We start from the raw sequence: 18,609 nt of genomic DNA on the forward strand, positions 1-18,609 counted from the left end.
GGCAAGAAGAGAACCATTTCTAGATAAGTAGCTAAACACCAGGGGGATGCCGTAAGCAAGGGCAATTCTATTCACGCCGTGGCGTCTAAGGGTGTTGCCAACATTCCTGGATGCTAGCCGTGAATTGTAATGCTTACCTCTGATACCAGATAAGCGCCGACTGGGACTGTAATTCTACAATGAAGTCATCTCCTGCAATCTCTCCCTTCCCTGGCCATTGAATGGCTGTGGCAGGCATCAAGAATTGTGGGAAATGTCCCTGTTCAGGGGTGCTTGAGCCCTGACCTGGATGTCCCAGGCTGGCCTGATCTCATCAGAAGCTAAGCCAGGTCAACCTGACTTAAGTACTCAGAGATGGGACCACCAAGGAAGTTCAGGGTTAGAATCGTAGAATCATCATGTTGGAAGGGACTCATGGGTCATCTAGTCCAACCCCCTGCACTATGCAGGACACTCACAACCCTATCGCTCATCCACTGTCACCTGCCACCCCCTTGAGCCTTCACAGAATCAGCACCTCTGTCAGATGTCTATCCAGCCTCTGTTTAAAACTCTCCAAAGATGGAGAACCCACCACCTCCTGAGGAAGCCTGTTCCACTGAGAAACAAAGATGCAGTGGAAGGGAATGACAAGTCACTTGCATTGTCTCTGGACTTTAAAGCCCTATGGGACTGCCCTAAGCACTCCCCACCTTCAAGCGTCCCCAGCATAGCGACCATGGGTACAATAGCACCCACTGATATCTTTTTTTTCGGCTCCTGCCAAACACTTTTAAAAAGTCGGCCTAGGTCTGTTCCCTAGCAAGGCTTTTGTTTGGCTAGGCTGATTAAAAGGCATCCTGTGAAACAGAGCTTCTGCCTGAATTGTTGAAGAGGCGCTTTCAGAGTTGCATTTGGCCTAGCTTCCTGACATTTTGTGGCTGACTCCGCCTCCTGTGGCAGCCATTTTGTGATTGTGCCGACTGCCCGGTGTCAGAATTCCAATGTTGCCTGCATGTTCAAAAAGGTTGCAGACCCTTGATGTATACCAGCCTTTCTCAATGTTTTTTTTATCACTGAGAAACCCCTGAGAAACATTCTTCAGGCTTTAGTGACCCCAGAAGTGGCATGATCATGCAGAATATGGTTGGGAAGCAGAGCTGTGGATACGCCCACTTGAGGCCCCTCCCCTTCCCACCCCCTCCAGGCACATCATTGACTATTTTGGGAAGAGGACAGCTCAACATGATCATATACGGTCATATCACCTGATAAATGTTTAACACATTTTTTAAAAAAAAAGATATATAAAGAATTAATTAACTTCCACCCATTTGGAAAACCATTCCAGGGCTGTCCAGAACCCCCAGCGTTTCACGAAACCCTGGTTGAGAAAGCCTGCCTTAGGTTTTACAAATATTTCATTTTTTTTCCCCACCCGCATTAGCAAAAAGCAGCAGATAGCTTGACACGAAAGGACGGAAATCTGCTTGTGAAATGCAGAGACCTCGCCAAACAGTTTTCTCTTCTTAACAAGTTTAAGCAGGCTCTGATTAGCGAAAATACCATTAAGAAAACCGGTGCCTGCTAGCGTCAGATCTGGCTCTCCGTTATTCTCATTAGCGTTTGATGGAATTCATATTGCACACAGCACAGTCTCAATACCCGTCTATGGAGAACTCCGTTGCTCTGTTAACTGCCCCTCCCCGTTCAGCATCGGTCTTCCAGACGCTGCAGCAAACATGACACAAGGTTGCTTCGGTGACTCTTATTAAACAACCTCACGCTATTCCCTCAAACACCGTATAAATAAATTCACCATCATTCCACAGATGCCGAGACTCATTTTTGTTCCCCAAATGCTCGACTTTCGACTCTCAAGGTTCCTTCCTAGAGGAACTGGCCGTGAGTTAAGAGGTGATTGTCTCCTGCTCTTTAAACAGGGCAGCTGGCCGCAGAGAAGGCAGAATAGTGATTTGAGGACATCGATCAGGGGCGGCCAAACGGTGGCTCTCCAGATGCCCGTGGACTACAATTCCCATGAGGCCCTGCTAGCAGGGCCTCATGGGAATTGTAGTCCATGGACATCTGGAGAGCCGCCGTTTGGCCACCCCTGGTAATGATAAAGGTAAAGGTATCCCCTGTGCATGAGCCTCTTGTGGCGCAGAGTGGTAAGGCAGCCGTCTGAAAGCTTTGCCCATAAGGCTGGGAGTTCAATCCCAGCAGCCGGCTCAAGGTTGACTCAGCCTTCCATCCTTCCGAGGTCGGTAAAATGAGTACCCAGCTTGCTGGGGGGTAAACGGTCATGACTGGGGAAGGCACTGGCAAACCACCCCGTATTGAGTCTGCCATGAAAACGCTAGAGGGCGTCACCCCAAGGGTCAGACATGATTCGGTGCTTGCACAGGGGATACCTTTACCTTTACCTTTATCCCCTGTGCAAGCACCGAGTCATGTCTGACCCTTGGGGTGACGCCCTCTAGTGTTTTCATGGCAGACTCAATACGGGGTGGTTTGCCAGTGCCTTCCCCAGTCATTACCATTTACTGGTTAAGATAGGGTGAGAGAATTGGGCCTCACCCACAATGGGGTTCTAACCTAACCGGAAGGGAGAGCGGGTAACTATCAACGTGTAGGGAGATGATTGCCGTCATTTCCACAAAGCGGTTCGTCACGGCAGCCGGGAAGGGAAACAGCCGTTGAGCCTCGGTGCAATTGCAAGAGACAGAAATTAGCCTCCTGCGAAAACAAGAAGCAATTTCTCGCGCTCCAAAAAGCGATCCTTAAAATGCTCTGTGGTGGCTTCAGGTGGAGACACCTTCCGCCCCCTCCCACCCCCTTTTTCCAGTGGAAGATTCTGCAAAACGTGCCTGTTTTTGAGGCTTCCTGGAGAACAGAGGCAGAACCGATCTGGCAGGAAGGAGGAACTTCCCCCACAATGGATGGAAACTTTTGTGTTCTTTTCTTTCCAGCTCCAGATACAGAAGAGGTAGCAAGCAGCATGTCCACGCTGGAGCGCTCTCTTGCTGCACGCAGAGCGACCCGGGCCAAGCTCATGATACCGATGGACACGCAGCCCAGCAATACCTGTAAGCAGAGACCCTCACAGGCGAGGCCCATGATCCTTCTGCCCCAGGGATGTGACTGTGCAATGGGTAAAAAGGCGGCCATTTGGCATAATGAGGGAATGCATTCCTCCCAGGAGAGCTCATGGTTTTTGACAGCTGCTGGTTACTGTGTGTAGCATAGGGATGGGAGTGAATTTCAGAAGCTTGCTAGCTCAGTTGTCCCAGGTGGCTACTCTCTTGGGAGCAGCCAAGGGGCACCGTTTTCTCCTTCCCCTCGGTCATGTTTTTTCACGTTTGTATTTTCAACATGTTTGTGTGCGTGTATCGCACATAAATGGGAGAAAACGGTACTGGCACCATCAAGTTGCTTCCAGTTTACTGATGCGAACCAAGACGGGTCGATCCAGGTAGGTCGAAGAACAAAGCAAGAGGAACAACGTGAAGGCTGATCTACAACTATTCTTTAATGCCAAATCCTAAAGAGCCAATCCAAAATGGGGGGCCGGACTTACCTCCCGTGTGCAATGCTTACACCTTTCATCAGTAGCTTGGCCCTCTAATAATCAACATGCTTGCAAATTTCAGTCTTAACAGTCACCTCAGAAATGTGCTTGCAAATTTCCACTCTTAACCAAACAGCAAGGTTTTCAACTATCTTAATAATACCTTATGATATCCATTGACCATGCAAAACTCTCTCTCGTAAAGCTACTGGTGAAAATGGGAGGGAAATCCGGACCCCGTTTTGGCTTGACTCTTTGGAACTTTGACACAAAAGATTCGGCATTAAGGAACCTTTATTAATTGGCCCTCGCGTTGTTCCTCTTGTTCCACTTTATTGAGTGCACGAAGAAGAACTGAGTTTTTTTATATCCTGCTTTTTACTACCCGAAGGAGTCGCAAAGTGGCTTGCAATCATCTTCCTGTCGTCTCCCCACAAAAGACACCCTGTGATGTGGGGATGAGAGAGCTCTGAAAGAACTGTGATTTGCAGGTCTTATATCTCCCAAAGCAGCTTACAGTTGCCTTGCATTCCTCTCCCCACTACAGACACCCTGTGAGGTAGGTGGAGCAGAGGGAACTCTGAACAAACTTTGCCTGGTCCGAAGTCACCTAGCTGGCCTCATTTGTCTCAAAGCAGCTTCCAATCTCCTTCCCTTTCCTCTCCCCACAGCAGACACCCTGTGAGGGAGGTGAGGCTGAGAGAGCCCTGATATTACTGAAGAAGAAGAAGAGTTGGTTCTTATATGCTGCTTTTCTCTACCTGAAGGAGGCTCAAAGCGGCTTACAGTCGCCTTCCCTTTCCTCTCCCCACAACAGGCACTTTGTGAAGCAGGTGGGACTAAGAGAATTTCGAGAGCACTGAAAGTGGCCCAAGGGCACGTAGTGCATGGGGGAAAAATGGGGGAGCTGATCCCAGTTCTCCACATTACAGTCTGTCACTCTTAACCACTGCACCACAGCGGCTCTCATGAAAATGAGGGAGAGTGAGTCCGATATCAGCGTCAACACAGGGACCACAAAAAAAATCCTGAAACGCTGCTATCTAGAGGCCAAGTTGTCCACTGTTGTGTTGTTTGCTTTGGAGGAATGAACTCTGCTTTCAAGATGAGCGCTGGAAGGAGAGACACCTCCTGGCTGTAGCAGACAAGCAGAGCAAATATCACAGAAGCACCCAAAGACCCCGTTCTCTCTCCTCACAAGAAAGCTGACCCGCTGGCTACCAAATGAACTCCAGTCTTTAGTCTCAAAGAGAAGCAGTTGCAAAGAAACAAGAACAGCCGCTGGTAGAATTCCCTGGCCCGTGGAAAGGCGGGGAACTTGGAAATGCGACACGGAACTGAGAACCCGCAAATTGGAGCCCTACCCGTATTGGCAAGGTTTCATAATTAAGAAACCGTCGACAATGTAAAGATAATTACCTCCGTCTTCTCCTGGAGGCTTAATGTCCTTCGATCAATCTTGCCCCACGACGCGATTCCTTGAAAATTATCTTCCTGGTTGGAGAACTCTTTGCAAAATAAAGCCCTCTCTTGTCATTTCACTTCCTTAAGAGCTTTGGCACAGACGGAAGGACCTTTACCCTCTTTGTGCGCTATTTGTGCCCCAGGTAGATGTCGTTAGGGCTGGACTGAATAAAGAAAAGAAATCCACTGTGAGATATAGACCAGGCTTCCTTTAATTTGAGTTCCTTTGGTCCTGTGAGTAGGGTGAGTAGGGGGGCAGAAGGGACCGAGCCGGTGTTTGGCTCCTGTGGCCTTTTCTTGCATGCCCAGGGAAATATCGATTGCCATTTTGGGGTCAGGAGGCAAATTTCTTCCAGGTCAAACTTGCCAGGGATTCTGGGATCTTTTTTTTTGGGGGGGGGGGGGTTAGTGCATTATCTGGGCATGGAATTGGGGTCAATGAGGTGGGCAAGTAGTTGTGTATCTACTGCATTCTGTGAGGGGTTGGGCTAGATGACCCTGGAGGTACCTTCCAAATTTATTATCTGTTTGTTTGTTTATTGGATTTGTAAACTGCACCATTCCTACAACAGTCTCAGGGTGGTTAGCAACAAATAGAACCATACAGTACATGGATTTGAAACAGTGAAAACAGCAAGCAGTGGAATTAATTTCATTATTTAAAACAGAAATGCTCCGATTCTCCATCTCCATATAATTGTGGCTTTGCTTTCAGCCCCAAAAGGCTGAGCGCCAATGGTGGGGGGAGGAAGAGAGGAGAGGAAGGAGGCCAGATTCAATGCTCTTGCATGCTTGCATTGGCCTCAATCATACCCCTGGTGGAAGAGCTCCATTTCTGGGTCTTCCGGGTCCTTTGGAACTTTGGTAGCTCCAACAGGGTCCAGATCTCTGCTGGCAGCTCACTCCACCAGGGTGTATTAAGCTTGGGTATATTAAAAGCAGTAAGGTGAAACTGGGCTTAAATCCAGCTCTCTATTCTCATTGGATGGCATCTTTTTTGGACGTTAGCTTCTTAATTCAGCTGGGGGATATCTTCATAGGCTCCAAAAATATTAATGCAATAATACATCATAAGCCTCCTAAAGTATTCTGAGTTTCTAAAAAAAAAAAATTCCTATGAACATATATCTGAAGACAAAAACAAAGACAAAGAAATAGGGAAGGAGGAGGAAGAGTTGGAGGAGGAACTGGACAATGTGAAATGGAACCTTCATTCATTTGTGCTGGCATCAATCAATGGGGCCAATGCTTTGATAGAAGACTCCGATTCTCCATGGATGCAAATTTATCCATTTGTCCCCCAGAGCGGCAGGAGGCCAATGATTTTGCTCTTCTCTCCAACACCATAAATGTTGTCTAATCTTCTTGGTTAATTTTCTGCTGCCTTCCTGTTCTCCACTTTCAACGGCTGGCAAAACGTTATCTGCATTGCTATGTGCTCTTCCCTTTTTAAAGCAGGATACTTTTAGGAAAGCTATAGGTCATTTGTGTCTGAATCCAGCAGCAGGGAAAGTCTACAGTTCCCCCACCATTTTTTTGGGGGGGGGGGGGGATGCCAATGAGGATAGACGAAGCTGGACTCAGTAATTTATTCTCAGGCCAGCACTAGGTGTCTAGAGAGGACACAAATAACTTGATTTTGCACCCCTCTGTGTGACAAATGCAGATTCACTCTTGCAGATAAGTGCCTCACGCTGGCAGTAGGCTTGGAGAACATTAACGTCCGGATGCACCATTAAGCCAGTGGTGGACGATGTGCATGTGATGCACATTTGCGCATGTGATGGACATCATTGATCCAGATATGCACAGAGATCCTTTGAGTAGCGAGCGTAATCCAATCATGGAACAAACCTCTAAACCCGCAAAGGCCCAACTTAAAAGGTTGACTGTATAACATCATCAATTGATTACAAAATCATGGATCAGGACAAGCACGAAAGACGCCACACCCATTTGGATCCGAGTGCCTTTTTCTGCAGAAATCTTGGTGGAAAGGAAAGGACTGGATTTGCTGTTATGTCTGTTATTATCCAGCAAAATAGTTAAGATAAAAGATATTATATCTGTGTGTTCAGTAAGACATGGACACTCACCAACAATCAACAACAAAATACAGAACAGGCAAGCAAACTGTGGAACTTGTATGGATGCTTGGCCCTCCCACCAAGACTCGCGATTGGTCCTTAGCAGAGGCCTGCGATTGGACCTTAAGTCTGGCTCTTGATTGGTCCATAAGTGCTTCTGTTATTATCTAAGAATCCCAAGCAAGGGCTCAAGATTCCAGTCTCAGGTCTCACAGTCTTTGACAGTCGCTTGAGTTCCACATACACAACTCCTGCATCCACACATTGTTGGCTGTTGTAATGCTCTGCGGGGTACTTCTGCCCCACAGTGTAGTGGTTAAGAGCGGCAGGCTCTAAGATGATGAACCAGATTTGATTCCCCACTCCCCCAGATGCAGCCACATGCAGAGTGACCTTGGGATTGTCCCAGTTCTTTTAGAGCTGTTCTCACAGAGCACTTCTCTTAGAGCTCTCTCAATCCCCACCTATGCAGAGTTATTCCAGTCTAAAACCACTGATTGCAGTGAGTTTAGATTGGACTTACTCTACGGTAGGGCTGGCTATATGTCGCTGGCAGGGGCTCATGGAAATTGTAGCCCATGGACATCTGGAGAGCCACAGTTTGGCTGCCCCTGCTTCTATAGGTTTGCTCCATGTGCCATCTAGATGAGTTCCACATCGCCCGTCCTTTCCTATTTTGGTCGCTGAGTTATGCATTAAGTGGGTGTCACTCTAATTTTGACAGGCCAATATGAGCAAAATCAGGAGAAGAAACGGTCCGTGATAGATCCCCGTTCTTGAAAAAGCAAAGCAAATTAATCCCATGCTTTAGCGTTCCCTCCCTTCCAATACCAATTGAGTTGACAGCGTTGGGCATCTTCCAATTACTCCCTGCCATTAAATCATGCCTCGCTCTTAATTTGGAGGCTGTTGGAAAACTTGAAACAAGCCCTAATTGATCAGCTTTTATAATAAATAGCATCAACTTCATTTGTGATTTAATTCATCATGTGTCTCTTCCCTTTAAGCGGCGGGTTTTTTACTTGATTGAACGGTTCGGGTTTTATCTCCCTCAAGCCAGCTGTGGCAGCTAGAGCCTGCCCGATTAAGAGATGTTCTACCCAATCGCATCCCCCATTCCAAAATAAATGCTCTACACCTCGCAGTGTTCTCAGTACTTGTCAGCTCCCCGTTCTGTGAATCTATCGCATCCCCCCTGACGTTTCACAGATGAAAATACAGACATGTTTGGAATGCTCCTTTTCCCCTGATGAGGGATCGCTCCGTGAATTCCATCAACGCTGCTGCGACACATTGTTGAAGTTTCCTCAGGACTTGTTTGTGCAAAGGATCTGCAGATTTAAAAGCAAAGAGGGAGATTGTTCTCTTTTTGGGGCTAAAGCATGCGTTGACCTTCAAGGTTTCTTTGGAACTTGTAGGACGGAGAGTGGGCATTGTCACAAAATGGCTGCCCCGATGGACAGAGCTAACCACAAAATGGCATCATGGGAACTTGGGGTCAAACAAAATGTTGGGAGGCTCACATCTGAGTGATGCCCTGCGATGGAGGGAGTTGTCTCCCTGCAGACACACACACGTGATGCCTCCTGGGTTCCTCAGAAGCATATTCTACTTCGATGAGGTGTTCTGGCTCTTCAAAGACACTCTAGGAAGGACGCTAACAGGCACTGTAGTTCCCCAGGATCAGTCCACTGGGAAACCATGATTGTCCTATAAGAGGCACTGTAGTGTAGTGGTTAGGTCTGGTGGCCTCTAATCTGGAGCACCAGGCTCGACTCCCAAGTCCTTCATAGGCAGCCAGATGAGTGACCTTGGGCTAGTCACAGTTTTCAGAGCTCTCTCATCCCCACCTACCTCAAAGGATGTCTATGGTAGGGAGAGGAAGGGAAGGCGACTGTAAGCCACTTTGAGATTCTTTTGGGTAGTGAAAAGTGGGGTGCAAAAAACAACTCTCCTCCTCCTCCCCCTCCTCCTGCTTCTTCTTCTTCTCTTCCTCCTTTTCTTCCTCATTCTTCTCCACCTCCTCCTCCTCCTCCTTCTTCCTCTTACCAACTCAAAATATACTGAAGCAGCTTCAGATCCAGAAAAGACAGGCCAGGCAATGCCTGCTGCCTTAGTCTTCAGGTATTTACATTTATGCGAATGTAGATCTATTTAAAAATTTTCTCCAGCCTCTCTCTCTCAACACTGATGCCATGCAGTGTGACCTACTTGTGTGCTAGAGGCAAGCGTCATTCATCTCCCAAATCAAAAATGAACTTTCTAATGAGCTGCTATGGTACACTGGTTCGAGAGTTGGGCCTTAGCTCAGGAGAAAAACCAAAAGGAGGAAACAAAATTCCTTTACTCATCCAGGCGGGGGCTCAGCTTGACATTGTGCCCACTGCCAGGAATAGGGGGGTGATACTGGATGCCTCCCTTTCTATGGAGACCCAGGTCACAGTAGTAGCCCACAAGATATTTTACCATCTGTGCCAAGCAAGACTAACTGGCATGCTACCTGCCCCCGGACTGTCTGGCCATAGAGACAGTCACGAGCCAGTTTGGTGCAGTGGTTAGGAGTGTGGACTGTAGGGAAGGCGACTGTAAGCCGCTTTGAGCCTCTTTCGGGTAGGAAAAGCGGCATATAAGAACCAACTCTTCTTCTTCTTCTGTAGACTAGACTTGCTCTATGCTGGCCTACCCTTGTCCTTGACCCAGAAACTCCAGCTGGTTCAGAATGCAGCTGCTAGGGTCTTCCATGGGACACCTTGGAGGACCCCCAACTAGCCTGTACTGAGGCAGCTGCATTGGCTACCAGTTATGGCCTGGATCAGGTTCAAGGTTTTGGTTTTGACCTTTAAGGCCATCCGTGGCTGGTCCCTGCCTATCTGAGGGACTACTTGCCTGCTTATGCCCTTTGCCTCTCAGTCTGAGGGGGGGGGACCTGTAGATTGTGGAAGTTTGGGCAGGGCCCTGATCTCTTCAGGGAGCTCATTCCACCAGGTGGAATGCCCTAGCCCTTGTTGAGGTCTGACATGCTTCTTTGGGGCCAGGGATCTGCAGTTGGAGGAGGAGGTAGAGCTCTTTTTGGGGTATAGGCAGGGAGGCAGTCTCTCAGATATGTTGGGCCCAGACTGTGCATGGCCTTGTTGGTCTCTAAAGGGTTACTGGAATCAAATCCAGCTCTTCTACCTCAGGCAAAAATGGCTATCTTCAAAAATGGCTAACATGAAACAATGTGCCTTTTGACAGGAAAGAGTATCCGGAATTAGATGACGGTCTGATAGCAGAGATTTGTGTGGGTTCATTTCTTCCACAGGAGACGTTACACTGAAAGGATTTTTTTCTATCAAATTAACAATACGGGGATATTCTGATACAAATACATTGGGGGTGCTCAAATCAAATGACCAAATGTAAAACATTTAGTCTCATCCCCAGACTGGAAAGAAATGAAATTATGTAAGGCAGTGATCCTCTACATTTTTGAACCCAAAGGACCCTGAGGCATTTTGACAAAGAGTAGTGGGAGCAACTCCAAAATGGCTGCCTCAAGATGCAGATCCATCTACAAAATGGCTGCTGCAGCTTTCCTTCAGTCACACAGTGAAAATCTTTGCACTGCGTTCAAGGTTGTTGCTAAAGCAAATCTTATTTTTTTTAATCTTCTCACCCAGAAGCCTTACTGGGCAAAAGTCCCATTTGGCATCACTCATTTTTCTAAAAACACTAGTTGGAAATCTGGAAAGAAGTCAGAGGCACTTCACTGGGGACTCCTGCTGTAATGGACCCCTGACAACAGGTCCAATTTTTGAATGCCACCTAATGGTATCTCTAGAGATCCAGCTTGGTGTAGTGGTTAGGAGTGTGGACTTCTAATCTGGCAAGCTGGGTTTGATTCTGCGCTCCCCCGCATGCAGCCATCTGGGTGACCTTGGGCTTGCCATGGCACTGATAAAACTGTTCTGACCAAGCAGTGATATCAGGGCTCTTTCAGCCTCATCCACCTCACAGGGTGTCTGTTGTGGTGAGAGGAAAGGGAAGATCATTGTAAGCCGCTTTGAGACTCCTTTGGGTAGAGAAAAGCAGCATATAAGAACCAACTCTTCTCCTTCTTCAGTAATATCGGGGCACTCTCAACCTCATCTCCCTCACAGGGTGTCTGCTGTGGGGAGAGGAAAGGAAGCCGCTTTGAGACTCCTTTGGGTGGAGAAAAGCAGCATATAAGTACCAACTCTTCTTCTTCAGTAGTATCAGGGCTCTCTCAGCCTCACCTACCTCACATGGTGTCTGTTGTGGGGAGAAGAAAGGAAGCCGCTTTGAAATTCCTTTGGGTAGAGAAAAGTGGCATATAAGAACCAATTCTTCTTCTTCAGTAATATCAGGGCTCTCTCACAGGGTGTCTGTTGTGGGGAGAGGAAAGGCAAGGCAATTGTAAGCTGCTTTGAGCCTCCTTTGGGTAGAGAAAAGTGGCATATAAGAAGCAACTCTTCTTCTTCATCATCTTCTTCTTCATCTTCTTCTTCTTCTAGCCCATGATGTAAGTCTTCCCATTAATCAGTTCTTCTAGAACAGGGGTGGCCAATCTGTGGCTTTCCAGATGTCCACAGAGTACAGTTCCCATGAGCTCCTAGGGCTCAGGGAATCTGTAGTCCATGGACATCTGGAGAGCCACAGTTTGGCCACCCTGGTCCTAGAACATTAGTGGTTCCCAACTTGACACTTCTGTTTGTTTTCTGCCGGGGTCCATGATGCTCCAGTGTTTAATTTCTTTTCTTTTCCCAGCTGTCGTGAGTGCCATCCCAGTCCCGACGCTAGAAAGTGCTCAGTACCCAGGAATCCTGCCATCTCCCACCTGTGGCTACCCACACCCCCAGTTCACGCTCCGACCGGTGCCGTTCCCGACGCTGTCAGTCGACCGGACTTTTGGAACGGGAAGAAGTAAGTCGAGGGCTTTGTCTTTTTGCCCAGCTCAAGTCTGTAGAAACGTCTCATCCCATGACTGTGGTAAACTGACCAGAAAGAGCAAATGAAGTTGTGTAATGGTGTGCTTCAGACTGGAGGCCATAAGGTGGTTCAGAATTCTTCCTCTTCCTACGATTATTGCTATTAAAATGTAATAACCCAAAAGATTGTTTGGCATCCATCTGTCTTAACCATTCCACTTCCATACGTACTTTGAGGACAACTCAGAAAAGGAAATGTCCCTTCATTCTCCTGTCAGGGGGCATGGGAGAACTTACAATACCTTTTCTTGCATGCCTTCGGATTAGCAGCTCACAGCACCTGCATTTCCTTTATGGGGTATTTGCTGAACAGGTTTAGTGTTTCACTGGGAATATATGTTGCTGATTTTCCTTTGGCGCTGCGTGTCATGAGGATTTGACCTCCTTTTATGAAGAAGCCTTCATGAAGCCGATGTAGACTCATCCAGCCCTGTTTGTTGGGCCTCACATGGGGATCCTCTTGCGGTCATGCAAGGGAACTTTCCTGATCTGACTGCTCAATTTGAGTGCAGTAGCACCTCAGAAACTGATGAAGTGGTGTTTATTGAAGTGGTCATAACCTTCTAATTCAGCCTTTCTCAACGTTTTTTATCATTGAGAATCCCCTGAAACTTTCTTCAGACTTTGAGAAATCCCAGACGTTGTTGGGAAGCATAGCTGTGTATGAGCCCAACCGGGACCCTCCACTTCCCACCCTCTCCAGGCCCATCACAGACTATTTTGGGAGGGGGTGCAGCCAACATGACCATATATGATCATATCACCCAATAAATATTAAAGAGGAGGAGGAGGAGGATTTGGTACTTATATGCTGCTTTTCTCTACCCGAAGGCGTACCAATGCCGCTTACAATCGCCTTCCCTTTCCTCTCCCCACAAAAGACACCCTGTGAGGGAGGTGAGGCTGAGAGAGCCCTGAGATTACTACTCAGTCAGAACAGCTCTATCAGTGCTGTGGCGAGCCCAAGGTCACCCAGCTGGCTGCATGTGGAGGAGGAGTGGGGAATCAAACCTGTCTTGCCAGATTAGAAGTCCACACTCTTAACCATGACAACAAGCCGGCTCTAGGAGTGCGGAATTCTAATCTGGCAAGACAGGTTTGATTCCGCGCTTCCCCGCATGCAACCAGCTGGGTTCCCTTGGGCTCACCACAATACCGATAAAGCTGTTTTGACCGAGCAGGAATATCAGGGCTCTCTCAGCCTCACCCACCTCACAGGGTGTCTGTTGCGGGGAGAGGAAAGGGAAGGTGAATGTAAGCCGCTTTGAGAGTCCTTTGGGTAAAGAAAAGGTGCATATCAGAACCAATTATTTTTCTTTTTTCTCTTTGTATTAGTAAGATGCTGCTTACACTGTGACTCTTCACCTGTAGCACTGCAGATTAAACAGCCCATTCAAGGCTGTATCTTACGCAGGGTTCTTAGATAAGCTGAAGAATTAGATTGGAAGTGAATCATAGATATTTTTAATGGTTTAGGTTAAAAAGTAAAATCATTGTAATTCAGTCTTCCAGACTGAGCTGAGCCTGATGCAAGTTGATGCAATCCATCTGGAAATGTCCTGCCAAGTGTAAACCTGGGGGCCGAGTGCCAACCCAGTGAACCCAGCCCGCATCAGGGGCTCCAGATCTGGCCTGGAGACTTTGGGGTTGGTCCTGGAGTCAACACTGAAGGAATGGCATTATTGCACTGGTCCAGGCCTCTGAGACAGCCCTGTGAGGTAGGCCTGAGATAGATTTATCAAACCTCCTCGCAGGTTTTTGATGAACAAGAGTCCCCTGTGATTTTATTCTTTTTGCTGCAGTTACTTTTTTTAAGTCATTAAAAGATTTTTCCAGCCTGGCATGTATTTGGACAGCTAATACTAGGCAAGGCCCCTTGGCCCAGGTCTGACAAGACTGACAAGATTTCCATGGTGTGAGCTTGGCCAGGAATACCAAGTCCCTTTGTCAGAAGCTCCTGCCCTGCAACTCTTTTTGCCCTCAGAGGTGCCGGTAGACTCGAACCGAGGTCTTCAAGTGACATGCAGACCAGCATGTCTGGCCTTTGAAACCGTCATTGAGTCTAGCGTTACCACAAAGCGAACGAGGGCGACCGAAGTTGTCACAAAACTCCCGCCTCTCCTTTCTCCATGACTAACCTCCTTCAAAGCCTTGTTTGCCCTCTCTGCAAATCTGGTCGGAGCCGGCCTCATAATCTCCCCTGAACAGAGGGGGATCTTTAAGCTGTCAAAGCAAGATATGCTCATAATCAACCAGATGAAAACATTGTGCGCATCGCCGCTGACATGTAAAAAGCCATTCGAGCGGTGCAGTTTCTTATGCCTGGTTAGCTCCCGGTTCAAGAGCTTTCGATGGGCTTAGGCAGAGCTTGAACTTAATAGCTGAACTTTGCAGAGGGCTTTCTGTTGCGTTGCCTACCAAGGAAAGAGAGAGAGAGAGAGAGAGAGAGAGAGAGAGAGCTCCGGCCTCCTGTACTGTTTCTTCCAAGTATAGAAAAACTGGGATATTCATTGCAGTAGAAAATAACATGAGTTCAGGAGCACCATAGAGACCGACCATAGAGAGCCAGTTTGGTGTAGTGGTTAGGAGTGCGGACTTCTAATCTGGCATGCCGGGTTCGATTCTGCACTCCTCCACATGCAGCCAGCTGGGTGACCTTGGGCTCGTCACGGCACTGATAAAACTGTTCTGACCGAGCAGTGATTTCAGGGCTCCCTCAGCCTCACCCACCTCACAGGGTGTCTGTTGTGGGGAGAGGAAAGGGAAGGTGATTGGAAGCCACTTTGAGCCTCCTTTGGGTAGAGAAAAGCGGCCTATAAGAACCAACTCTTCTCCTTCTTCAGTAATATCAGGGCTCTCTTGGCCTCACCTGCCTCACAAGGTGTCTCTTGTGGAAAGAGGAAAGAGAAGGCGAATGGAAGCCACTTTGAGACTCCTTCAGGTAGAGAAAAGCAGCATATACTCACCAACTCTTCTTCAGTAATATCAGGGCTCTCTCAGCCTCACCCACCTCACAGGGTGTCGGTTGTGGGAGAGGAAAGGTAAGGCGAATGTAAGCCACTTTGAGCCTCCTTTGTGTACGGAAAAGCGGCATATAAGAACTAACTCAAGCAAGTCTTCAAGCAAAGGTTGGATACACACTTTCCTTGGATGCTTTAGGATGCTTAGGGCTGATCCTGCATTGAGCAGGGGGTTGGACTAGATGGCCTGTATGGCCCCTTCCAACTCTATGATTCTATGTTTCTATGATTCTATGATACTAAACAAGCCAGGGATCCACGGTCCAGGCATACACCATACTAGAATGCTAGTGCTGAATGCCTAAGGACCAGCAAGGTTAGAAACATGCAGGCTACATGTTTCATAAGAACAAATAACATAAGGATACTTTGCCCATCCATGCCTCCCTGAAACACATTTCTTAATGCAAACTTCTATCAGATGCAGGATGGAGGGCGGGGGGAATGTATGATGTCGATGATGAATATTAATTTCACTTGATCAGTGCTAGAATTAGTGTGTTGCCAATGGGGAAATGTCTATTTTCGTTGATGTTCACGTACTCTATAAATAATGTCGGGAGATACAGCAGATCAATCCCACAATGTGCCCGGTGTTTTCAACCTAAGGCAAGATCTGTGACCATAGGCAGACAAGAGCAAAACCGTGCACTGCAATAATTCATTTCAGAGTAACCGTCCCCACATCACTACATGACTGGGCATGCTATCGATCGGAAGGATGCGCCCCTTCGAATTCATCATGCGCGGTGGCATTACGGAGGGGGGTCGCCATTCTTTCTGCCCAATGGGCCGTGCTTGAATCCTTCTTTCTGTTTCTTGAAACTCATTTCTAATGAACTGGAAGGGAAAAAAAACAATGCTGAAAAATCACCCTTAACTCCCCCCCCCCAAAATATCCCCTACTCAGCCACCTGCTGAAAGAGAAACTGGAGAAAATGATTGGGGGGTGGGCAGACCTCAGTTGGCACCTTCTGTCCCTGGATGATAAAGCTGTCTGCAGTTTTGACCACTGTCAAAAAAGCGTGGAGCGGCAAGACAAGAATAATGACTTTGTGCTGACTCTTTTATTTTATGCGACCTGCGGGGATAAAAGTAGGGGTTTTTGTCAGCATGATTTTGCAACATGTCTCTTGTGTGTGTCAATGGTAATATGAAACCCACACATTAGAGGCCCGTGGGGCTGGATTTGTCTTGGTCAACCTTTTTGAGTGGCAAGACATTTTTTGCAGGATAGCTAACCATGCTGGGTAGATTCAGGTGGGTCGCGGTGTTGGTCTGATGCAGCAAGGCAAAGTCTGAGCTGGTAGCATCTTGAAGATCAACAAAAGTTTTATTCAAAGCATAGGCTTCTACGTGCCTGCATACTTCATCAGCTACAGTCGGACGAAATATCGTTAGTAATTACATGTAGGTAGGGTGTCAGGGGGAGGGCAGTAATTTCCAGGAAGTGCTGGCTAAGGTAGCCTTTTTGACCTTTTTTCCCACAGTTGGGAAACCCCTGAAACATTCCTTAGGCTTCAAGAAACACCACAAGTGGTGCAGTTGTGTAGAATTTGTTTGGGAAGCATAGCTCTGTACATGCCTACCAGGGAACCCTCCTCTTCCCACCTCCTCCAGGAGCGTCATTGTCCATTTTGGGAGGTGGTGGGTGGGTCAACAAGACCATGTATAGTCATATCAGCTGATAAATGCTTAACAATTAAAAAATATATATTTTAAAATTAATTAACATCCACCCATATGGGAAACCCTTCAAGAGACCCCAGGGTTTCAGGAAACCCTGGTTGAGAAAGCCTGGACTAGAGTGAAGATGCATAAGAGTTGGTGATAATAGCGGAGACTGGATTAAGGCAGTACTCGAGATCTGGGAATTACCGTAAATAAGCTTAAAAAATACAAGTGTTAATGAATAGGCATGAGAAGTTGGTACTGGATAGTTTCTAGTTTTCCAGAATGGGCTGGCTGCATCCACCCAGAGTCAGTGATTGTACCTCAGTGTCAATCCATTGGGTATGTTCTACAGGTCAGCAGTTGTCAACCTTTGGGAGATTTCCCACTATTACAATTGATCTCCAGATGATCAAGATCAGTTCTCCTGGGGGGGAAAGGTTGATTTGAAGGTCATCCCTTCCCGCAAAACCCACTCTCCCCAAGCTCCACAACCTGTATCTCCAGGTATTACTCAACACAGAGCTGGCAGTCCTAGTTCCTGAGGTTATTGCCATGACCAGGTGCTAGAGCATCACAAATTACCCTTCCAGGGCCATCAAGGAATGCCAAGGTTTCACAAAACCTTGGTTGAGAAAGCCTGATCTGGATGAAGGGGGGACATAATAGAAGTTTATAAAATTACAGACAATATGGAGGGAGCTGGGGGGGAAAGTTAACTTTTTTCTTCTCGCCCAAAACACTAGAACATGAAGGCTTTCCAAAAAGCTGATGGGCAGTAGATCTGGGATGGGCATAAAGAAATACTTCTTTGCATAGTGAGTAATTAGAGTGTGGAATTCATCCAGAACTTTTGTACATAAGAGCCATTTCCGAAATAGTTACCAGAGATTATTAAATATGGAAAATGCATCCAAGCTAGAGGAACCAAATGGGGTCCCACAGTACTCATGGAGAGATTTCTCCCCCCATCACTGCTGATTCCCTACATCCAATACTCTCCATCTTGCTCAGTAGGGTAGTACGAGACATGCAGGGAAGAAAACCTATATCTCCCCCATCACCAGGCATAGCATGGCTCCAGGCCCCACCACCTACTATTAAGCCCCGCTGTCATCCTCCTCCTCTTCTGTTAACATCCTCTGCTGCTGGGGCTGGGCCAGAGCAGCTTCCAGCAGCTTCTGCCACCATGGACAGACCCTGAGCAGCTGCCACCATCCTTCGATGCCAAATTTGAGCCCAGAGCAGCTGCCGGTATCGATCATTGGCCAAGCTGGAGCAGCTCCATTCATGCAAAGGTATAAAATATACACACCCATGTATATTTTATTTTTGATTTCATTTTTTTTCCTGTCCCCCAAGTTTACAGGAAAACCCATTTAGCATTGTTGTGGCCCTAATCCACAGGTTTCAGTATCTGCAGATGGCAGGCACAGCTCACTATTTGTTATATAGATATTGGACATGGGGCTTCTAGTCATAGCTACGACATTCTCATATGAGCCTCTTGTGGCGCAGAGTGGTAAGGCAGCAGACATGCAGTCTGAAAGCTCTGCCCATGAGGCTGGGAGTTCAATCCCAGCAGCCGGCTCAAGGTCGACTCAGCCTTCCATCCTTCCGAGGTCGGTAAAATGAGTACCCAGCTTGCTGGGGGGTAAACGGTAATGACTGGGGAAGGCACTGGCAAACCACCCCGTATTGAGTCTGCCATGAAAACGCTAGAGGGTGTCACCCCAAGGGTCAGACATGACTCGGTGCTTGCACAGGGGATACCTTTACCTTTACCACATTCTCCCAGTGGTTTATTGATCAGCATCCTGCATGTCTCT

At 47.5% G+C, this 18,609-nt stretch overlaps 1 protein-coding gene across 4 annotated transcripts in view; it reads left to right on the plus strand.

Moving 5' to 3' along the window:
- Nucleotides 1-18,609, plus strand: part of DCC (DCC netrin 1 receptor) — a 939,742-nt gene that overhangs the window by 886,512 nt on the left and 34,621 nt on the right. For all 4 annotated transcript variants that reach the window (XM_077346794.1, XM_077346795.1, XM_077346796.1 and 1 more), the window contains exons 25-26: nt 2,952-3,068; nt 11,869-12,024. In XM_077346794.1, coding sequence (XP_077202909.1) covers nt 2,952-3,068; nt 11,869-12,024 — 273 coding nt within the window. The remainder of the gene's footprint in view (nt 1-2,951; nt 3,069-11,868; nt 12,025-18,609) is intronic.

This window comes from Paroedura picta, chromosome 7 (genome assembly GCF_049243985.1).
Source record: "Paroedura picta isolate Pp20150507F chromosome 7, Ppicta_v3.0, whole genome shotgun sequence".
NCBI classification, from domain to species: Eukaryota; Metazoa; Chordata; class Lepidosauria; order Squamata; family Gekkonidae; genus Paroedura; species Paroedura picta.